This window comes from Thalassophryne amazonica, chromosome 11, assembly GCF_902500255.1.
Source record: "Thalassophryne amazonica chromosome 11, fThaAma1.1, whole genome shotgun sequence".
NCBI classification, from domain to species: domain Eukaryota; kingdom Metazoa; phylum Chordata; class Actinopteri; order Batrachoidiformes; family Batrachoididae; genus Thalassophryne; species Thalassophryne amazonica.
In genome coordinates this window covers 33,519,908-33,539,131 of record NC_047113.1, presented here as the reverse complement: position 1 = coordinate 33,539,131, position 19,224 = coordinate 33,519,908, and the positions used below count along the sequence as shown (strand labels likewise).

The 19,224-nt window shown below is 40.0% G+C and overlaps 1 protein-coding gene and 1 long non-coding RNA gene across 3 annotated transcripts; one reads left to right on the top strand and one right to left on the bottom strand.

Annotated features, from left to right (window-relative positions):
- The first annotated feature begins 1,333 nt into the window (after positions 1 to 1,333).
- On the top strand, positions 1,334 to 12,097 carry LOC117520252. Of its 2 annotated transcripts, XM_034181566.1 has the most exons (11): positions 1,334 to 1,352; positions 1,645 to 1,701; positions 1,799 to 1,813; positions 1,906 to 2,036; positions 7,585 to 7,720; positions 7,830 to 8,114; positions 8,304 to 8,642; positions 8,728 to 8,909; positions 11,324 to 11,425; positions 11,572 to 11,694; positions 11,774 to 12,097. In XM_034181566.1, exons 5-11 carry the CDS (start codon positions 7,621 to 7,623, stop codon positions 11,990 to 11,992), a joined length of 1,350 nt encoding a protein of 449 aa, XP_034037457.1. In that variant the 5' UTR covers positions 1,334 to 1,352; positions 1,645 to 1,701; positions 1,799 to 1,813; positions 1,906 to 2,036; positions 7,585 to 7,620; the 3' UTR covers positions 11,993 to 12,097. The 2 variants fall into 2 exon arrangements, with proteins under 2 accessions (XP_034037457.1, XP_034037458.1); XM_034181567.1 differs by lacking the exon at positions 1,334 to 1,352 and having other exon boundaries at positions 1,510 to 1,701; positions 8,737 to 8,909.
- LOC117520253 lies at positions 12,021 to 15,358 on the bottom strand. Its single transcript, XR_004563585.1, has 2 exons — positions 15,329 to 15,358; positions 12,021 to 12,143 (listed from the first exon to the last, which is right to left on the bottom strand). It is a non-coding gene; the product is annotated as an uncharacterized LOC117520253 (long non-coding RNA).
- Positions 15,359 to 19,224: the final 3,866 nt, after the last annotated feature.

The following is a 19,224-nucleotide window of genomic DNA, read 5'->3' as shown; positions in this document are numbered from 1 at the left end:
CATCATGCTGAATACACAATGTGATCCCCTTGCATATCATTTTTTTTTCTTTTTTATAACTGTTATATGATTCTGTGCTCCCTTATGTTATTTCACTGTTACCAAAGTTTGTTAAAATGTACCCATATTTGTTATTTGGTATGTCAATAAAATTTGTAAAAAAAAAAAAAAAAAACACTGAGTTGAACTTTGACCATGGTGAGTTTGACATGAAGCGGCAGTGCGCGCTCCCGGCAAGCTCGATTTTTGTGCCTTGATTGATAAATGCACCTTTTGTGGGACTGAATCAGACACATTTTACATACATTTTGTAATTGTGTAATGTGTATGGAGCTAAATCCAGGCCAAAAGTTTTGTAAATTGAAAATAAAAAAAAGATTGAAAAAATTAATTTTGAAACTGAAAAGTCAATGTTTGTTCTTGAATTTTATAATAATTTAAAAAGTATTATCAAAATAAAAATAAGTGTAAGATATATATTTTTCAGTTTAAATACATTTTTGAGTCAGCTCTGTAATTATTTTGATCAAATAATTTATTTTCATTCATATACTTTACAATCTTGCATATTTTCAAGTTTTTAAACATAAAAAATGACCAAGAGTGGTCTAGAATTACTTATAATAGACATCTTTGTCCTTATAATAGACATCTTTGTCCTTAGCATCACTTTATTTACAGGTATTAAGACAATACAGTGGAGAGAAAGTGGTAAGTCATTATTTATCAAAGTACCCACGTTTCCTAAAAGCAATATTATGTGAGCACTGATTGCTCTGCTGTCACTCACAATTCCACGCCCCATCTCAATCAAAGCCACGCCCTCTCACGCCAGAAGGGGCCAAAAGTTTGAAACTGAAAAAATAAGATCTGAAAGTGGAAAAAAGATCTGAAGGTGAAAAAAGAAATATGAATAAAAATAAATTATTTGATCAAAATAATTACAGAGCTGAATCAAAAATTTATTTAAACTGAAAATATATTCTTACACTTATTTTATTTTGAGAATACTTTTTAAATTATTCTAAAATTCAAGAACAAACACTGAATTTTCAGTTTCAAAATTTATTTTTTCTTTTTTATTTTCAGTTTACAAAACTTTTGGCCTGGATTTAGCTCCATACAAACACCGGCTGTCAGTGTATCGGGCTAAACGCCATCTTGACGCACATGCGTGTTGACGCACAAACGGCGAGACTGCGCAGCAATGTGCGTAAACGCGTCCGCGAATCCGCCGGACTGCGCATAAATTCTGCTCATGCGCGCACGGCGAAGGACGTCGTTACATCTTTATAATCTGTTCATTAAGAAAAAATAACTAGCTCTGATCTCATAATCCGCGCATTCTGCAGGTGAGTTCAGATCAATACGCGATACAACGCGCGCCACGTGGTTTAACCGTTAAAAACTGCCGACCTGTCCTGCGCGCGCCCTTTGACGCATTGCATACTGGTTAAATATTCGTCAGCGGCGGTAAAAGGTGTTGGATACCTGGCTGTGAGTGCGTTTAGTCAGATGATTGATGGCGTGTGGGTGCGTCTGCAGTTGTTGTTGATTTCTGAGAGGATGATGGCAATGAATGATAATGACGCGTGCGCGTCCCCGTGCCGTGCTCACAGACGGAACACTGATCTGTCTTCGCAGGATAAAATGTCCTCCGGTGTCCTGATCACCGCACTGCTAATCCTCCCTTTTCGTTGGGTATGTTGATTTTTTTTTTTTTTTCTGCTTCTTCATGATCTCTTAAGTTGGTGCGTGTTGTGAGGATGCTGATCATGTGCGTGTGCTCCTCTTACAGGTTGGGTCATTCCAGGTGAGTCACCTCCAGCATGCACATATGATCGCAAATCATGTTCATTTCAAGATAAATAAGCATACAACTCGTTCCCTGATCCTGTCTGTAAGGTGATAAAGAAGAGCAGAGTGTGTGTGCCGGGAAAGAGTTTCGCCTGCCGCTGTTTTCTACATCAAGAACTGTGACTTTTACACCAAAGTCCCATCCAGAACAGAGGCGTGTCTTGCTGGATAAAACCACAGTAAGTGGATCTGTGTCTGAGTTTGTTTTTGTTACTTGCACAAGGGATGGATTTCGTTGGGTATGGTGGTCATGAGAGGCCACTTCCGAATTGGCAAGTTTGCATAAAAAAGTCTTGCAAGTTGAGAAAACACAGAGAACGCAAACTGACTTAACTGACAGCACATGAAACAGTTTGATAAGGTGTCTGCAGAATATTAACAGTGCATGTGTAATGGAGGCCAGCAGGTGGCGGTGTGCAGAAGATGTTAAATAAACCTTAACTCCGCAAGGCTAAAAAATGCTCTAGCGACACATGCTTGGCCTGTGGGTTTGTGTTGTGGTTAGAGAGCCTATACCTCCCATCCCAGAGACTGTGAGTTTGAGCCCACAGTGGGGCGAAGGGACACCTGGAAAAACATAGACGTGGTGCAAATATCCACAACACAACTGGTGGACTAACACAAAAGAGGTTTCTGGCAGGAGGGCTTTTACTGACAGACCATTCAATTCATCGTAGTGCTCTATCTCTCAGTTTATTTAATTACTTTATTGATTATTTTTATGCTTCAGGTATCTGTATATTTGGGTTCTATTTTATTCATGATCCATCAGTCATTGTCCTCCAGAAAGCACTTGGTTTTTGTAAAGTTAACATATGATGGACTGGAGTCCTAAACCCTGTTTAGACAGGACTAGTTTTATACGGGGAAGTGGAGTAATATAAATTTGCCACAGCATGTGGTACATATCTCCACCAATTATAGATTCTGTAACTACCCTTTTTGCCATTTCTTTGTGTGTCTGTCTGTCTGCCAGCAGGATATCTCAGAAAAGTATGAACAGATTTCAGTCCAAGGGAAAAAAATTATACTGGATCAAGTTCTATCACAAATGTATCAATTTCCACTTCACTGATCCACCAAATTCCATTGGCAGTAGTGGTGTAACAGACCATAGGTGATCCGTGAATGTACAGACCACCACCACCACCACAGTTCAGCATACATATGAGTTTACACAATGATGTGAAATACAGATTTATTGTCACTGTGAAATGCTTTTAAAGTCATAATTAATCTCAAGACAGAGATGTAGTGAAATCAAAGTGTGAGCAGGGAAAAAAGCTGCACATTCACATCAATCAATCAATTTTATTTATATAGCGCCAAATCACAACAAACAGTTGCCCCAAGACGCTTTATATTGTAAGGCAAGGCCATACAATAATTACGTAAAAACCCCAACGGTCAAAACGACCCCCTGTGAGCAAGCACTTGGCGACAGTGGAAGGAAAAACTCACTTTTAACAGGAAGAAACCTCCAGCAGAACCAGGCTCAGGGAGGGGCAGTCCTCTGCTGGGACTGGTTGGGGCTGAGGGAGAGAACCAGGAAAAAGACATGCTGTGGAGGGGAGCAGAGATCAGTCACTAATGATTAAATGCAGAGTGGTGCATACAGAGCAAAAAGAGAAAGAAACACTCAGTGCATCATGGGAACCCCCCAGCAGTCTAAGTCTATAGCAGCATAACTAAGGGATGGTCAGGGTCACCTGATCCAGCCCTAACTATAAGCTTTAGCAAAAAGGAAAGTTTTAAGCCTAATCTTAAAAGTAGAGAGGGTGTCTGTCTCCCTGATCTGAATTGGGAGCTGGTTCCAGAGGAGAGGAGCCTGAAAGCTGAAGGCTCTGCCTCCCATTCTACTCTTACAAACCCTAGGAACTACAAGTAAGCCTGCAGTCTGAGAGCGAAGCACTCTATTGGGGTGATATGGTACTATGAGGTCCCTAAGATAAGATGGGACCTGATTATTCAAAACCTTATAAGTAAGAAGAAGAATTCTAAATTCTATTCTAGAATTAACAGGAAGCCAATGAAGAGAGGCCAATATGGGTGAGATATGCTCTCTCCTTCTAGTCCCCATTAGTACTCTAGCTGCAGCATTTTGAATTAACTGAAGGCTTTTCAGGGAACTTGAAGAGAGAGAGCCTATAAAAAGCAGACAACCTTTGCTACCCACATTGCTGGCTTGTGCTCCACTCGAGGCAGCTTGGGGCTCAGTTCTGTGCAAGCACAGAAAGAATCCCTCCAACCAATCAGGATGTATGGACAGTGACAGGGTTGCCAACTCTCACGCATCTGGCGTGTCACTCACGCTTTCAGCATCAATCTCACGCTCCCACACACGAGCAAGTAATGTCACGCCAAATTAAAAATTTCTCCCGTTAATTTTCTGTTGATAACCAAACCACAGCGCATTGTTTCTTAATGAAAGGAGAGGAGTTTAAGGTGCACACCCAAAACAGCTGTTAACATCTGCTTAATGTTTTCACGGCAGTATTCTGTGATCATTGATTCGCTGAAAACCTTGCATCTGATACGTCATCTGTGCTTGAAGAGTTCAGAGTTTGAGCATAGGTTTGAAGCTTGTTTGAGTCGGCCACTTTATGGATGACAATGTAAGCCAATAAATAGCCTAACAAATCGAATAATCTATTGTCTAATAAAATTGGGTCCCTTGTCACCACAGACGTAGCCTCATCAGTCTAATTGTGTGTTGAGACAATAGGCTACAGATTTAATTAGTTGCAAAAGGACATGTCGTATGTTATTTAATGTCCTGATTAGCAAGTATCCATGATTTTAAGTCTATCTGTGCACATGTGCTAAAAAAAAATGTGGTCGCTGATGTATTTTATTGTTAAATGATCACTGACGGAGAAACCGAAGCGCTTTGAACCACTAAATTAATATGAAGCAACTGTGTTGAAATGGTTCAGTGTTTAGTAGGATTTCATACAATTACATATGGCAACATCTGCTGGCCAATCTCTAACATAGCATTTGCATGGAACAATGAAACAGGCACTGTTATTATGTATGTCAAATAATAAAGGTTCTATGTGCAGCTTGAAATTTTTGGCTATATTTTTGTTTAAAAGACATTAATAATATACATAATTTGATTGTGCCATCATAAAATACAGTTTTTTTTTCTTACTGGTGTGCTTGTTAGGGGGATTTGAAAGTACTGTATACTGCATGCCCGTATATAGAGGGGGTTCAGGGGGTTCAACCGAACCCCCCCCCCAAGAATTCTGCTGATTTTTTTTTCTTTTTTTTTCTACTGATTTTTTTCTGATCTGGATATCAACGTTATGTAGTTTCTTTTCATTGATAAGCAACAAGCACTAACTGTTACACAGCTATTATCACACACCCTCAAGTTTCAATTTCCTCTGCCAGAGTAATCCCTTAAGTGATGAAAGGGGAAACTGCTGGATAAACTTTTCCCATGGGGGTTGAGAATTTTTGCTCCCTGGTCCCTACCCTCTTCTGATATCAAACAGATTAGTAGGCTTGTAAATACCCATGCAGACACACAATTGCACTTGTCTGGTTTGTAAAAAACATGTTTGTATGTATAAGCTGAGAAATAAAGGGAGCTTCTCCTTCCTGTTGCAAATACTGTAAAGGTGCAAATATTCGCGTGGGATTTATTATGCGAATTTCGCGAGTTAAACAAGGTCGCCAAATTAAATACCGCTATTTTAATGCATAACGTACATGTTCATAATGTAAACGCGAATATTAATACCGCTAAATACGAGGTCTGTTAGAAAACTATCCGACCTTTTTATTTTTTGCAAAAACCATATGGATTTGAATCATGTGCGCTTGCATCAGCCAAGCTTGAACCTTCGTGCGCATGCGTGAGTTTTTTCACGCCTGTCGGTTGCGTCATTCGCAACCAACAGGCAGGTATAAAGTTTGCATTAATGTTATCTTGGTTGTTCCTGGGTGGTTCTTATGGCAACTGATCCAATCCCAAGCAAGGACTATTTGTATATAAAAATGTATTTCCTAAAATGATACATTGGGTTTCAAATGAAATTTGTGTAGCTTTTTACCCCTCGAAACCCTTAAAAAGCTTCTGCTTTGGGGGGCTTCACCCCCCTGAGCCCCCCACGAGGGCATTGCCCCTCGACCCCACCGGGGGCCCTGCGGCCCACTGGACCCCCAACTCAAGGATTTGAACCCCCCCTTTCACATTCCTATATACGGCCCTGTACTGTAAATAAAGTTATTACGACCCTCTCAGCCGATAATGTAGACATTTTCATCCTTTTGAAAAATCATTAAACTGCTTATTTCCTTCCTTTTCTTAATTACTTTTTATGATGTTGACAAAGGCTGTTGTTTCATGAGTACTTTTAATACTACAATTTAATCTAACAATTAAATATTTCATTAAAAAATATTATTCAGACCCTGGGCACCTTGTTTTCATTACGAACCATGTGCAAAAGCTCTTTGTTTTCATTGTTCTTTAAGTTGTTTTTAAAAATGTAAAGAAACTGACATTTGTCAAACTTTTTTCTTTTCCCTTTGTTGATCTGAAAAATCATCCAATGCGTGACAACAAAAGGAAAAAACTGATCTGATCCAAACCATGGGGTTTTTGAACCATTACACCCCTCATTTGCAGCCATATATTTTCTTGACAGCCTCCGTGCTAGAAATAATCAAAAAAAAAGTCAAGTGTTTGGTCTTGGAAAAGATTTTTGCTCTTTAGTCCATGGGCCAGTCATCAGTTCTGAGCTAATTGGTACTACTTAAGGTGATGAAACAACTGCCTCAGTGTACCATGGTCTACACAAAAATGTATGACAGCCATTCTAGGGTGGCGTCAGCTAGGGGTCATTGAAGAATTATACAGAGGTCAAAATGTAAAAATGTTCCAGTCATGTCGAAAGCTATACCACATTATTTGTCTGACCATAACGATTCCAAAAAGGTATACTTTGAACCATCTGTGATGGAATGTTCTGGAGTTATGGGGTTAAAATAGAAAAAATGCTGACAAAGGTCAGTTTCAGTTTGTACAGGAGTCAAAAGTTAAAGTTGCTCCAATTTCCATAAAAAAAAAAAATGATGCATATTATTGGTTGAAATAAAAGGATTAATAAATGGAATAGTTTTGACTGTGTTGAATGTTTGGTCTCCAAAGTAAAGGTCAAACAAGGTCGACATCCATTGGATTCTTTGACATATGTTACCCTGTAACATGATAACTAAGCATGACACATGGTGCAAACTATTCCTTTTTAAAACAATATTAACCCAAACAATAATGTGCATCATTCTTTTACTGAAATTGGAGCAACTTTAATTTTTGACCCCTGTACAATCGGGAAAATATCCTTCGTTGCTATTTTTACGCCATAACTCCAGAACATTCAGTCACAGATACTCCAAACTATACCTTTTCAGAATTGTTATGATCACACAAATAATGTGGTGTTGTTTTGAACATGACTGGAGTATTTTTACATTTTGACCTCTGTGTAATTCTTCATTGACCCCTACCTGGCTACAGCTGCCACCCTTGGATGCCTGTAATACAATTTTTTGTAAACCATGGTACACTGAGGCTGGATTATAAGTGTCGTTTAGTCCCCTTAAGTAGTATCGAAAACCTGCTTGGCCCATGGACTACTTCAAATGCATTCATCTAAATTGTTTATTCTGCAACTCATTCAGGTAAACAACACGTCTTTCCCTCTACAGATAAAGGACCCACGGTTTGAATGGAGCAAAGATCGGATGTTTGTCCTGCGAGATGTGACTCACAGTGACCAGGGGCTTTATGCAATCAAACTGTCATCTGGATTCACCTACGAGACTGTTCGTCTGAATGTCTTCGGTGCATCTTTCTTCTTTACTTTTGTGAAACCCTAAATTATCTATCACCTCCCTCTGCGACTGGTTTGAAATGGAGCCTCTCTTGATTATCACCTATTTTTGTTCTTCAGATTGTATTCGTTCCTACCAAAGAAACTATGGGGAGAACTTTGAACATGACATCCCTCCAAATGGCTCCTTGCTGGAGTTTTTTCCTCGGGGTGCTCTACCTCAGGCCACTCCAGTTTTGCTGTGGAACCGGACCGATCCGGACAGTAGCGAGACGGGCCGGGGGCGACTGCTGAGAGGAGGGAAAGTTTGGGTGGCTGAGAGAGTGACACAGGCAGACCAAGGGAACTACACTATGAGAGACAGCGAGAGAAAGGTCCTATCCCGGAGCACCCTGACTGTCCGAGGTGAGCGGGGACAATGAGGGTGGGTACGAGGTTTAGAAGCTGACTAATAGATTCCGTTCACTGTATAATCCCCTCAGTGACTATATTTGATCTTTTCCTGTCCATCTGACCCTCTCTCACCCTCCTCATATCATCTTTTCTTTTTTGTTATCCTCCTTCTATATCCATTTATGATCCCACATGATGCAGGACACACCTTCAATGTCACCCGCTTCACCAAGGAGTCTCTAAACCTGCCCCTCTTTCTCCCTGTCCCTCATGCACATCTAATTTTTACTCCAACCCGACACCCTGATGATGCATCCCTGGATCCTTTTGATGCAAAGCCCCCACGTGGCCCTGTGCATTTGATCCGGGAGGGTCAGATAATGGACTACGATGTACGCTACAGAGGTTTGATCTCTCTGGGCAGGAATGGCACTGTTAATGAGGTGGTTATTGCGAGGCTGACATCAAAGCACGATGGGCTGTACGAAATCAGGGATATGAACGGCAACCTTGTGTCCTCCACCTCCTTGCAGGTGATCGGTGAGTGACAACATGTTTGTTTACCCGCGCAAGGAAGCTAACCTCCCCACAATTGCCAATATCTGCTCTCTCCCTCTTGACGCAGAAAAAATAGGTAGATGGCGAGCGCTTCTGAAGTCCATCACTGTCCCCTCTGGCTTGTTTGTGTCACTGGCTGGTTTCATCCTGTTCATGAAGCATTATCCTAACTGCAGCATCCCGCACATCCTCTCAGGCTTCAGAGCAAATCGTATTCCACCAGCCAACCTGCTGAGGGTCAACATCCAGGTGAGGAAATCAGGAAAACATTCCTTCAAAGCATTTCTTTAAAGTGTAGGTGACACCAAAAAATGTGCATAAAATGTTGATATTTAAACAAAATCCTGACCAATAAAAGTCAATGATAAGTGCGCAGGTGAAGGATAAACTACAGCTGTCTGAAGCCTGTGCTCTATTTCAGCCCCGTTCAGCCCTCAGCCACGGCCATATTGTTGCTGCATCATCACCAGAAGGGCACCTGCTGATTCAAGCACAAATCAATTGTTAACACGGTGGAGGTCAAGCTGTTTTCTGATGATTTTTTTTTCTAGTGTGGAGCTTTTTCTTTTAAGTCTAGTCTGAAGGGGTTTCTGAAGCAGCTGTGGGGGACACAGCATTTATGGTTTTGAAGCTTATTTAGATGACAATAAACTTTGGAGGAAAAACTTCAATCTACAACAGTTGACAATATTGGCAGAGTTTAGAACACAGAATGGTGATTATAAAAAATAATAATGCGGTTGATTTTGGCATGGGTGGAGGTGATAAACAGTTTTGCTTTATTTTTGCCAGCTCTTTGGTCGTAATCAACTGATAAAAAAATAGAGTTTTACTATCTGTGATATCAGAAAAAAGTGATAAGGAAGTGTGGATATTTTTTTTCATAGACACAATTTCAAATCTGAAAAATGTCAGGAGGGACTGAAAATCTCAGCTATTTTTAAAATAAATATTGTTTCCTTCTTGAATACATTTAATGTACCGTACGTAACACGCTATTATTAAATATTAAAACCATTCGCAGAAGGAGTACATAATATGTCTTACCTATCCATTTCAATGAGATCATCTTTAAACTTATCCACCTTTACAAAACAACATCTGAAAAAATGTAATTCCTTCTGTCTTGGCTGAAGAAAAGTCCATTTGTCACACGGGAGTTTGGTGCCAGCAGCACCGGCTGTAATCCGTTTTTGCGACTGATGGATCGAGTCTCTGTTGTTAACGAGCCACTTTGCACTGCAAGTTAAAAGACTCCCAGCGTCTCATGTGCTCATAATGTCTCAGTCTGCATGCGACAACATTATCGCATGATCCAGAAAACAATAAAATAATCTGAAAATGCACAGTTTTGTCTCCGTGTTCAGTGGAGAAGCCGCAGACACCGTGCGTACGCGCTCGTCAATATAAGTGTTTCACCTGCCAATCGAAAAAGATTCTGCCGAGAGAATAACCGTTCTGACACTGAAAACACGGGGCAGCTCCGAACCGAACCCTCGGTAGAAACAGGTCTGTCAGTCGCCTGTAAAAGTCCATAAATTAATGGGCTATTATGATAATGGTCCGGAGCTGACACTACTTCCTCCTCCTTCTTCTCCAGTGTCGGCACACCGTGAAGTTCCTGGTTTTTAGTGGCACGCAGTTTAAAATCCAAATATTTATCTCTTCAAGAACTGTGCACGAGGAAGGGATAAATTTCAAACTGGTGTTTTAATTTTAGTCTTAAATATTCATGAAAACATGGCATTCCGTGTCACCTACACTTTAAGGCTACCTAAAAATATTTTTTCCAACTGAAGAGGTGTTTTGCAAAGGAAGTGCAATTCACGAACCTGCAAGTAGGAAAGGCGTAATACCACTTTTACAAATCTCTTAACTTAAGCCTCGGTCCCACCGAATAATACCCATGAACCACACATGGTTATGTCAGCCATTATTTGAAGAATGGTCCATGTTTTAAGCCGTTACGTATTCACTACTAAGGCGCCTCCATGTGCCTCACATGTGCCAGGTATCAGCCTCTAGTTAGCCACGACTGACCTGTCATTTCAGCCCCATCCAGCCTCAAATGGTTCGTGTCACCGCATATGATCCATGTCAAGCCACATATGATCCATGTCATGCCATGATAACGCGACGTTGGTGCATGTTTAGGCATGGGTTTGGTCCAACCCTCCACCCCTCCCACACTTGGTTTTCAATTCACAGCATCCATTCAAGATGTTGTCAGTCTTTTTTTTAAACACAGTCCAAAAAAAAACAAAACGCTGCACTGGGGATTCTGATGGGGAGAACTACTTTGGCACGACACTGGTCGGTTAAAAAAAAGACACTACAATGAGGTGGCCGCTTTAATTATATAGACCCGCTGCTGCAACTGTGTGGATCACCCCCCCAGCAAAACATCCATAACCATTTCTAAGAGGATCGATGACTTGTATAACTTCTTTAAACTTCCTTGCAGTTAGTAACATAAAACCTTCCAAAAAAAAGATTACTGTGAATTCTAACAGTTTAAGTGTATAAAGCACATGCAGTGAGGCATTTACATCATATTTGGTAGAGCACCTTGGACAACTGATATCTCTTTGGAGCTTCTTTGGGGAAATGAATGTAAAATATTATGATTAAACAAAACCTGCTTAATTGAACTCTCCCAACAGGACTACAGTCAGCCGAGCCCCCAGTACTCAGACTACTATGGTCACTGTCAGCAGCCTGGAACACCAAGAACATGGAGCCCAAGAGCCAGTCCTGCTCATACTGTAAGGCCTGATTAAAATGAATGCACTGAATGGAAATTCAATTAAAAAATTTTAAAAAAGAGACTGAAATCAGATTGTCTTATTTTTCTGCTGTGTTTGTTTTAAACACTTAAATTTCTCATGTATTTGTGCTGCTATCTTTGCAGGGTTACACTCCCGTGGTTATAGGACCTTCACCTCGGTTATCTCCCATTCACATAAGAGCTGAGAACCAGGAACCACACAGATTAGGTGCTGGGAGCTCGGCGAGATATAGTTCCAGTGCTAAGGTACTACAATGCTACTCCTTCATTTTTCTGTCTCGTTTCAAAAGCATATCTTAAACATTACCTTCATTACTTCCAACAGGATGAATGTGGTGAGAGGAAGCTCTCCTTTTCTGTCCCCGGGGCCTCAGATTGCCTCCACTCATCAACAGACTGCGTTCAGTTTCAAATTAAGTCAGATGGTGATCAAGAAAAATGGAACCAAGAACAGGATTACTTTTCCACGCTGCCCCTTGACACGGATACATCTGAATCTTGGAGCGTTTACACATCGGACAAATTAAACATTATAGGGCAATGATGGAACAAAAATGCAAAATGGATTTTTCGATGGTATGAAGCTGCTGTGGAAGAGAAAGAGCCCACTTGTGCCTTTTTTATTAGCTTCATTCCACCCATAGTGGAGAGGGTATTGTAATGGGGTCTGTGTATCAGTGTTCACACACACACAACTGAAAAACTTTTAAATTGACTTGAAAATCTTACAGAAGGGAGGGTATCTAAGATTACATGGACAGCAATAATCTGATTAGTGTGATTATTTACCTTATACACTTTAAAAATTGTTACTGTGTTCAACTCAGTTTTTTTGGTGAAACATTTTTACACTTAAAAATATTGATATCTTTGTAAATCTAAGTAAAAATATTAAATATTTTATTCCTTTCCAAATATTCTGAATTAAATTTACCAGACAAATTAAGCGTATTTCAAAAATAAAATTTATGACAATGAAATAAACTCAAAGCATAAATGTAATGTTAAGATAAAATTAACTTAAATTTTTAGGCATTTCATTTGGTATATCCAACTCAAACAATCAGTTGAATGTGTTTCAGAGATTTTATTAAGTCAGTATAGCTGTTTCTTACTGTGATATATACAAAACCACTGAATTACTTTTTAGAATGTATTCTAAATCAGGCCATATTTAGATTATGGCATTTACATCAGTTGTTTAAAGATTATTCCATTTATATTCTCATTAGCATGTTGCAGAGCATAGTTTGATGAATGATTCATGACTACATTACATCCCGTTTCTTACCTGTAACACCATGCTACTAAAATTCCAAATGTCTCACTAAGACGTCCATATGTCTACAATGTATTTCAATAATCCAACAACAATCAGAATACTCCACATGCATTAATTAGACTGTTGCTTACTGTGATTCTGACCTTATTCAGATTCCAGCAATCAGAAAATGCTGTGTACATATGGCAGTGTCTTATTCTGAATATGGTCTTAATTGGGGTAGGATCAGAATATTAATGTTCATGTCAACATAGCTACTGTTGCTCACTAATCTGTCAAATTAACCAGATGAATCCAGTATCCAGAATTTGTTTAATGGTTCTTTACCACTGAGTGATAAGGACATTTTTGACACTCAGGCCTTTGGTATTAATATCTGTGCAATCTTCAAATAAAATGAACAGGGAACAAACCAGCCCTTATGAATGTCCCAATCTGAACTCGTTTCAGAATGTATGGGAAGAAATAGAAAATTCTGTTTCCACGTGTCTCATCCTGATTCATCTGTTGTGGGGTTAATAACATGGTTGGATACAAGAGATTTGCTGAAATTTGGTAATTAGCAGCTGGGGTGAGATTCTGTAACTTATGATTTATCTAATCTAAACCCAATTGTACATTTTCTTTGTATTTTGGCATGAATTTTGCATGCTGTTTTTGTTCATATAATAACCCTTTTGCAGCATGAGTTGGGTATAGCCTTCCTAACCCATGACCCCTTTCTTGACATTGGCTGGTGGTGCTCCTGAAATCCCCTGCAGCCTCAGCTGTTACCTACCTCCTCACCCTCAGGACCAACATGATCTGCACTGTTTTTGTGTATACATACTGTACATGTGTGTAATGACATTTTGAGGGCTACATAGAAATTCAATGTTGCAATACAAAAAGGTTGTAAAGCATATATAATATATATATATAGTTACTTGAAGTGATTTATTCCTGCTGTCTGCTCCTAACAACAGTTAATTATTGAGGTTAATATCTGTTCTGAAGTTTTCTTTGCAGTGGTCTGCCGTATTCACCCATTAGATGACTGTAATAATAGTTACGTGAACTATGACATGGTCCACCAAATTTCATGAACAGGACACTTCTTGTCACAAAGTCTTTGGTGGTAAAAGATATTGGCTTACTTGTGATACTTTGCAGTATTTTATTTATTTATTTGTAAGAGACAAGTACAGAAAAACTGTTTCATAAGCAGTGTTTGAGGTGCTGTTCATGTGACCACAGCTGAAGCTAATTTCCAACACCAGGGGCCTCATGTACAAAGACTTGCATGGATTTCCTACTGAAACATGGCGTACCCTAAAACCCAGAAACTGGCGTATGCACAAAAATATCCAGATGTATCAAAGTGTGTGTACACATGGATCCAAGCACATTCCGTTTGTACATCCTACTGAATGTGGAATTGAACGCACATACGGACGTACCAAGCTCCACCCTTTCCACGCCCCTATTTAAATATGTAAATCCATGTAAATGGGCCCTTGGAGCTGGGAACCCCCTCTCCATCAGATATGTCATCATGAACACAGAAAAGAAATTATACCGAGTGTGAGCTATGGGTGACTGGACATGCAGGGATAGTTTATTTGGTACCCTGTCAAATTGAATAAACATGAAACTGGAAAGGTGTGTGTGTGTGTGTGTGGCTGCTGTGAGCTCAGGGCAGCGCACACACACTGAAGTTAAAAAAGTATGCGCTGTGGCTGACTGTGACATTCACAACATTTATTGACAAATACTGAACACAGGGAGACAATCTGGGGCCTGTTAATCAATGTAGCTCCAGTTTTACCATCAAGGAAAAGAAAACACATTAATAATAACAAAAAAAAAAAAAAAACTGTGCACATGCCCAAATGTGCCCGCACTGGTTTTCATTTGGAACAATTACACAAATGAACTATTTACACATCAAGCAACCACCCATCGCACACTATGCCAGCCTCTAGCCTGTTCCCAACCCAATGCATATGCGCACATATCACATATGATGTAATCATTGATGGAATGAAAATGTTTCCTATTGACAAAAACAAAATTATCATGTGATAGCACCTTTATAGCAATATGTGTGCCATCAATAGCACCAATTACATTAGGAAAACACTCTCACTTCAAATTGCACTTTCATGTTGGAATGTGATTTACCTGGATGACATTCGGATGACTGTGTTCCACACAGTAAGCATGACTCGACTCAAGGTTGACTGGCACACTCCTGACGATTGGCCAGCTCACACTGGAATGCCCCTGTTGCTGAATACAGGCTCACCTTGGATTGCAAGGTCTTCTATCAACGCTAACGCAGCCATTGCTAATGCCATTTTCCTCATCACTTTGTGCATGCTTTTGTATCCACCCATATAATTGCAGATGTGTGGGTGTGTTAATTGTTAATAAGTGTGTCTCAATGGTCAGTCCCGTCGCCAGATCTCGGTCTTAAGGGGAGCTTATGAAATCCACCAGGTGGGCACCACTATTAATAGCTTATTTTTGCTTATTTTCGCTATTCACGCAGCCCTAATCCCTCACAATAATCATCACATTAACTATATGACCGGACCAGCGCGCGCTCTCTCTCACACACACACACACACACAAGTACAAATAACGTATTAGATCACACGCAGCATCTCGAACTAAACAAACAAAAAAACACGGCGGGTGCATTTCAAAGCAACCAACAGAGGGGTCGCAGTCGCAATAGTACCAATTGCCAACACACACACACACCTGTGGTGGATGCTGGTCCTTCAAGGAGGGGAAGCTCAATTTCGGCCTACGTCATAAAATGTGTCGGTTTATTTATACGTAAATTCTACCCTCCGTTCCTTTTCAAGAAACAGTACGTTTTGTTACAGCACTTCCAGTCTGCCAGCTCTCCCCACCTTTTGCACCAAATTAATCTGAGGAGTTGATCTGCCCTGCTGTTTAACTCTAAGTTTTTCTTCGTAAGGAAGAAAATCCGGTCCACAACATTCAAATTGTCTGCCATTATGTGCAGCTTGCTACCTAGCTAGCTCGCTAGCTGGGACTGGCGCGAGGCTAGTGTGAAGTGTGTCCGCCTGTGAGTGCTTTGTGACGGTGGAGGAGCTCAGCAGCACCCGCTGCTCGGTAGGGACAGAAACTGCGGTAGAAGTCAGAAAGAGTGATAGAAGTCAGTCTCCAAACACAAACAGCTACAAAAAAAACCACCAGGAATAGAAGCTCGATTTGTTGCTAGTCATTTTTAACAAAGAAAATGCCGCTAAGAGGATTAAGAAAGTATCCGGTTCAACTCAGAACAGAATGAAAATTTAAAAATGCTCCCACGGATGTTTACACCAAAAGATCGCTGATTCGCTCATTTCGCTGTCAATCAAAAAGGGATTCAGCCTCAGACAGATCATCCAATCATCATGCAGAAGCTGAGCGTCCGGGCCAGCCGAGGCCAGCCCACTGCCCCATAGACCCCCAGACACGCTGAGCGTCCGATGGGCGGGACAAAGCCCAGCATTTATCCAATGACTCGTCTCGTTTCGCTGCATGATTTGTGTCGCTACTGTTTAAAGCGCTGTGAAGCTGCGGGTTTGAGTGAGAGGAAAGCCGCGTCGTTACCAGTGATAAGAAGCTGATTCTGAACAAAAGATGAGCGCGTTGTAGCGCATATTTAGTCAGTGACGTGTACACACAACAGTATATAGTGCCAGCGCTGTCCTCTTTTTCGTCCACCCTGTGTCAGTGCAGGATCCATGGAGGTAGAAATGGGTCCAGGGTTTTCTTTGCCAACGACATCATGTGTTGGTTTATCCGAAGTTACCGATGTTGGGATTGAGCTTCCGAAGCGACAGCTAGCTAGCGGAACACCCTGAAAATTCTTCTTGGAGTGGAATAAACTTTACCCTTCTGTGGAGTGGTGTGTTTCAGCAGCAGGATTGTTTTCCACCGGCGCGGCTCCACCGAGGCCCGAGGCGTCAGCGCGGAGTTATCTGACCATGGGTCCGAAGAAGGCACTGACGGCGGAGGAGGGAGACGATATCAAGAAGTCCCTGGACTTTTTGTCTGAGGAAATCTCTGTTGTTAAAATGCAGCAGAAATCCATTATGGAGCTGGTGGAAGAAGTGAAGGCTCTCCGAATCCAGAATGCCGAGAAAGACCGGCGTCTGGTGTACCTGGAGAACCGTGTTGCGGAGTTGGAACAGTACACAAGGATGAACGACGTTATTATTACAGGAATTCATATTAAACCTCGATCCTACGCACGGGTGGTGTCAGAAGACAGCGGAGGGGAGGCCAGTGAGCAGGAGGCCAGCTCAGTGGAACAACAGGTGGCTGACTTCCTGCAATCTAAAGGTATTCAGATGGACTGTAATAACATTGAAGCGTGCCACCCCCTGCCCAGGAGAGAGGATGGAGACAAGCGAGCAGTTATAATGAGGTTTGTCAACAGAAAACATAAAATGGCATTGTTAAAACAGGGACGGAAACTCAAAGGAACAAACGTATTCATCAATGAACATCTGACCAAAAGAAACGCAGACATCGCCAGGAAAGCTTGTTTCTTAAAAAAGCAGGGAAAAATTCAACAGACATGGACATCCAACTGCAAAACATTTATCAAATTGAATGGAACACCAGAACAAGCGAAGGTCATGGTAATCAGGAACATCGAGGATCTGGACAAATACGACCAATAAGGTATGAGGACACAAACACATCACAACACCATGACACAGACCAGAGGAACCTATTCATCTACTACATCATCTACATCTGGAGACAAGAAGGATATAACTCAAAGGATTGCTGATCATGGAAAAGTAGAACTGAGAACATTTAAATACACAGACCACAAGGTACTGGACTTGGAGCACGATATAGACCCGGACAATAATTTCTTCTCAAATATCAATGACAGTTGTTGCTATTATGCAGATGAACAGTTTAATCGGATCATTAAAACGTATAACAAATTATCAATAATCCATTTCAACAGCAGAAGTCTATATGCAAACTTTAACAACATTAAAGAATATTTAAGTCAATTTAAAAAAAATTTTAACATAATTGCTATATCAGAAACATGGATCAATGAAGATAAAGGAATGGATTTTGAACTGGATGGATATGAATTTAATTGTGTAAACAGAAAGAATAAGAGTGGAGGAGGAGTGGCTGTGTATGTGGATAAGAACATGGATTATAAAATAGTAGACAATATGACAACTGTGATTGATAACTTATTAGAATGTATAACTATTGAAATATGTGAAGAAAAAAGCAAAAATGTATTAGTCAGCTGTATATATAGAGCACCAGGATCTTGTATTGAAACATTCACTGACTGTATGGGAAAAATGTTCTCAAAAACTAATCAAAAAACTGTGTTCATTTGTGGTGACTTAAATATTGATCTGCTCAATCCAAATAAGCATAAAATAACAGATGAATTTATCAGTATAATGTACAGTATGAGTTTATATCCAAAAATCACCAGGCCAAGCAGAATTACATCCCATAGTGCCACCTTAATTGATAATATATTCAGCAATGATATTGAGAATAACACTGTGAGTGGATTATTAATCAATGACATTAGTGATCATCTACCAGTTTTCATTGTTTATAATAGAAACCATCGGCGGAATCAGCCAGAGGAGAAAATAAAATACAGGCGAGTGCGGACAGAGGAAAACATGAACACACTAAAGAAGGATTTACAGGAGCAAAACTGGGAAAAGGTATACAGTGAAAGTGATGTTGATAGTGCATATGAAACTTTTTTACAAATATTTACATCATTATATGATAAAAATTGTCCAATTAAACAAGCCTACAGAAACAAAAAATCCAAGCTCGACCATGGATGACGAAAGGGTTACGAAATGCATGTAATAAGAAAAATACACTGTATAGAGAATTCATAAAACTAAAGACTAAAGAGGCAGAAAATAGATATAAGAAATACAAAAATAGATTAACTAATATTATACGGGTATGTAGGAAGGAATATTATAGCAACATATTATATAATAACAAAAACAATATTAAAGGAATATGGGATATATTAAATAGCATTATCAAAAATGGTAATAAAAAACAGAGTTACCCTCAGTATTTCATTGATAATAATGTCAAGAAGGAAAATAAGGATGAGGTAGTCAACGGTTTTAATAATTTTTTTGTAAATATTGGACAAAGCTTGGCAGAAAAAATTCCCAATTCCCAACCTGAGGATTGGGATAATAATCTCATAGAAAGAAATCCCTGTTCAATGTTCCTCACAGCAGTGGATGGAAAAGAAATTATAGACATTGTGAATAATTGTAAATATAAAACATCTACCGATTTAAATGAAATTGATATGGTGGTGGTAAAACAGGTCATTGAATGGATTGTAGAACCATTAACATACATCTGTAACTTATCATTTCAAACCGGTAAATTTCCCAATCAAATGAAAATAGCTAAGGTTGTGCCGCTGTATAAGACTGGGGATA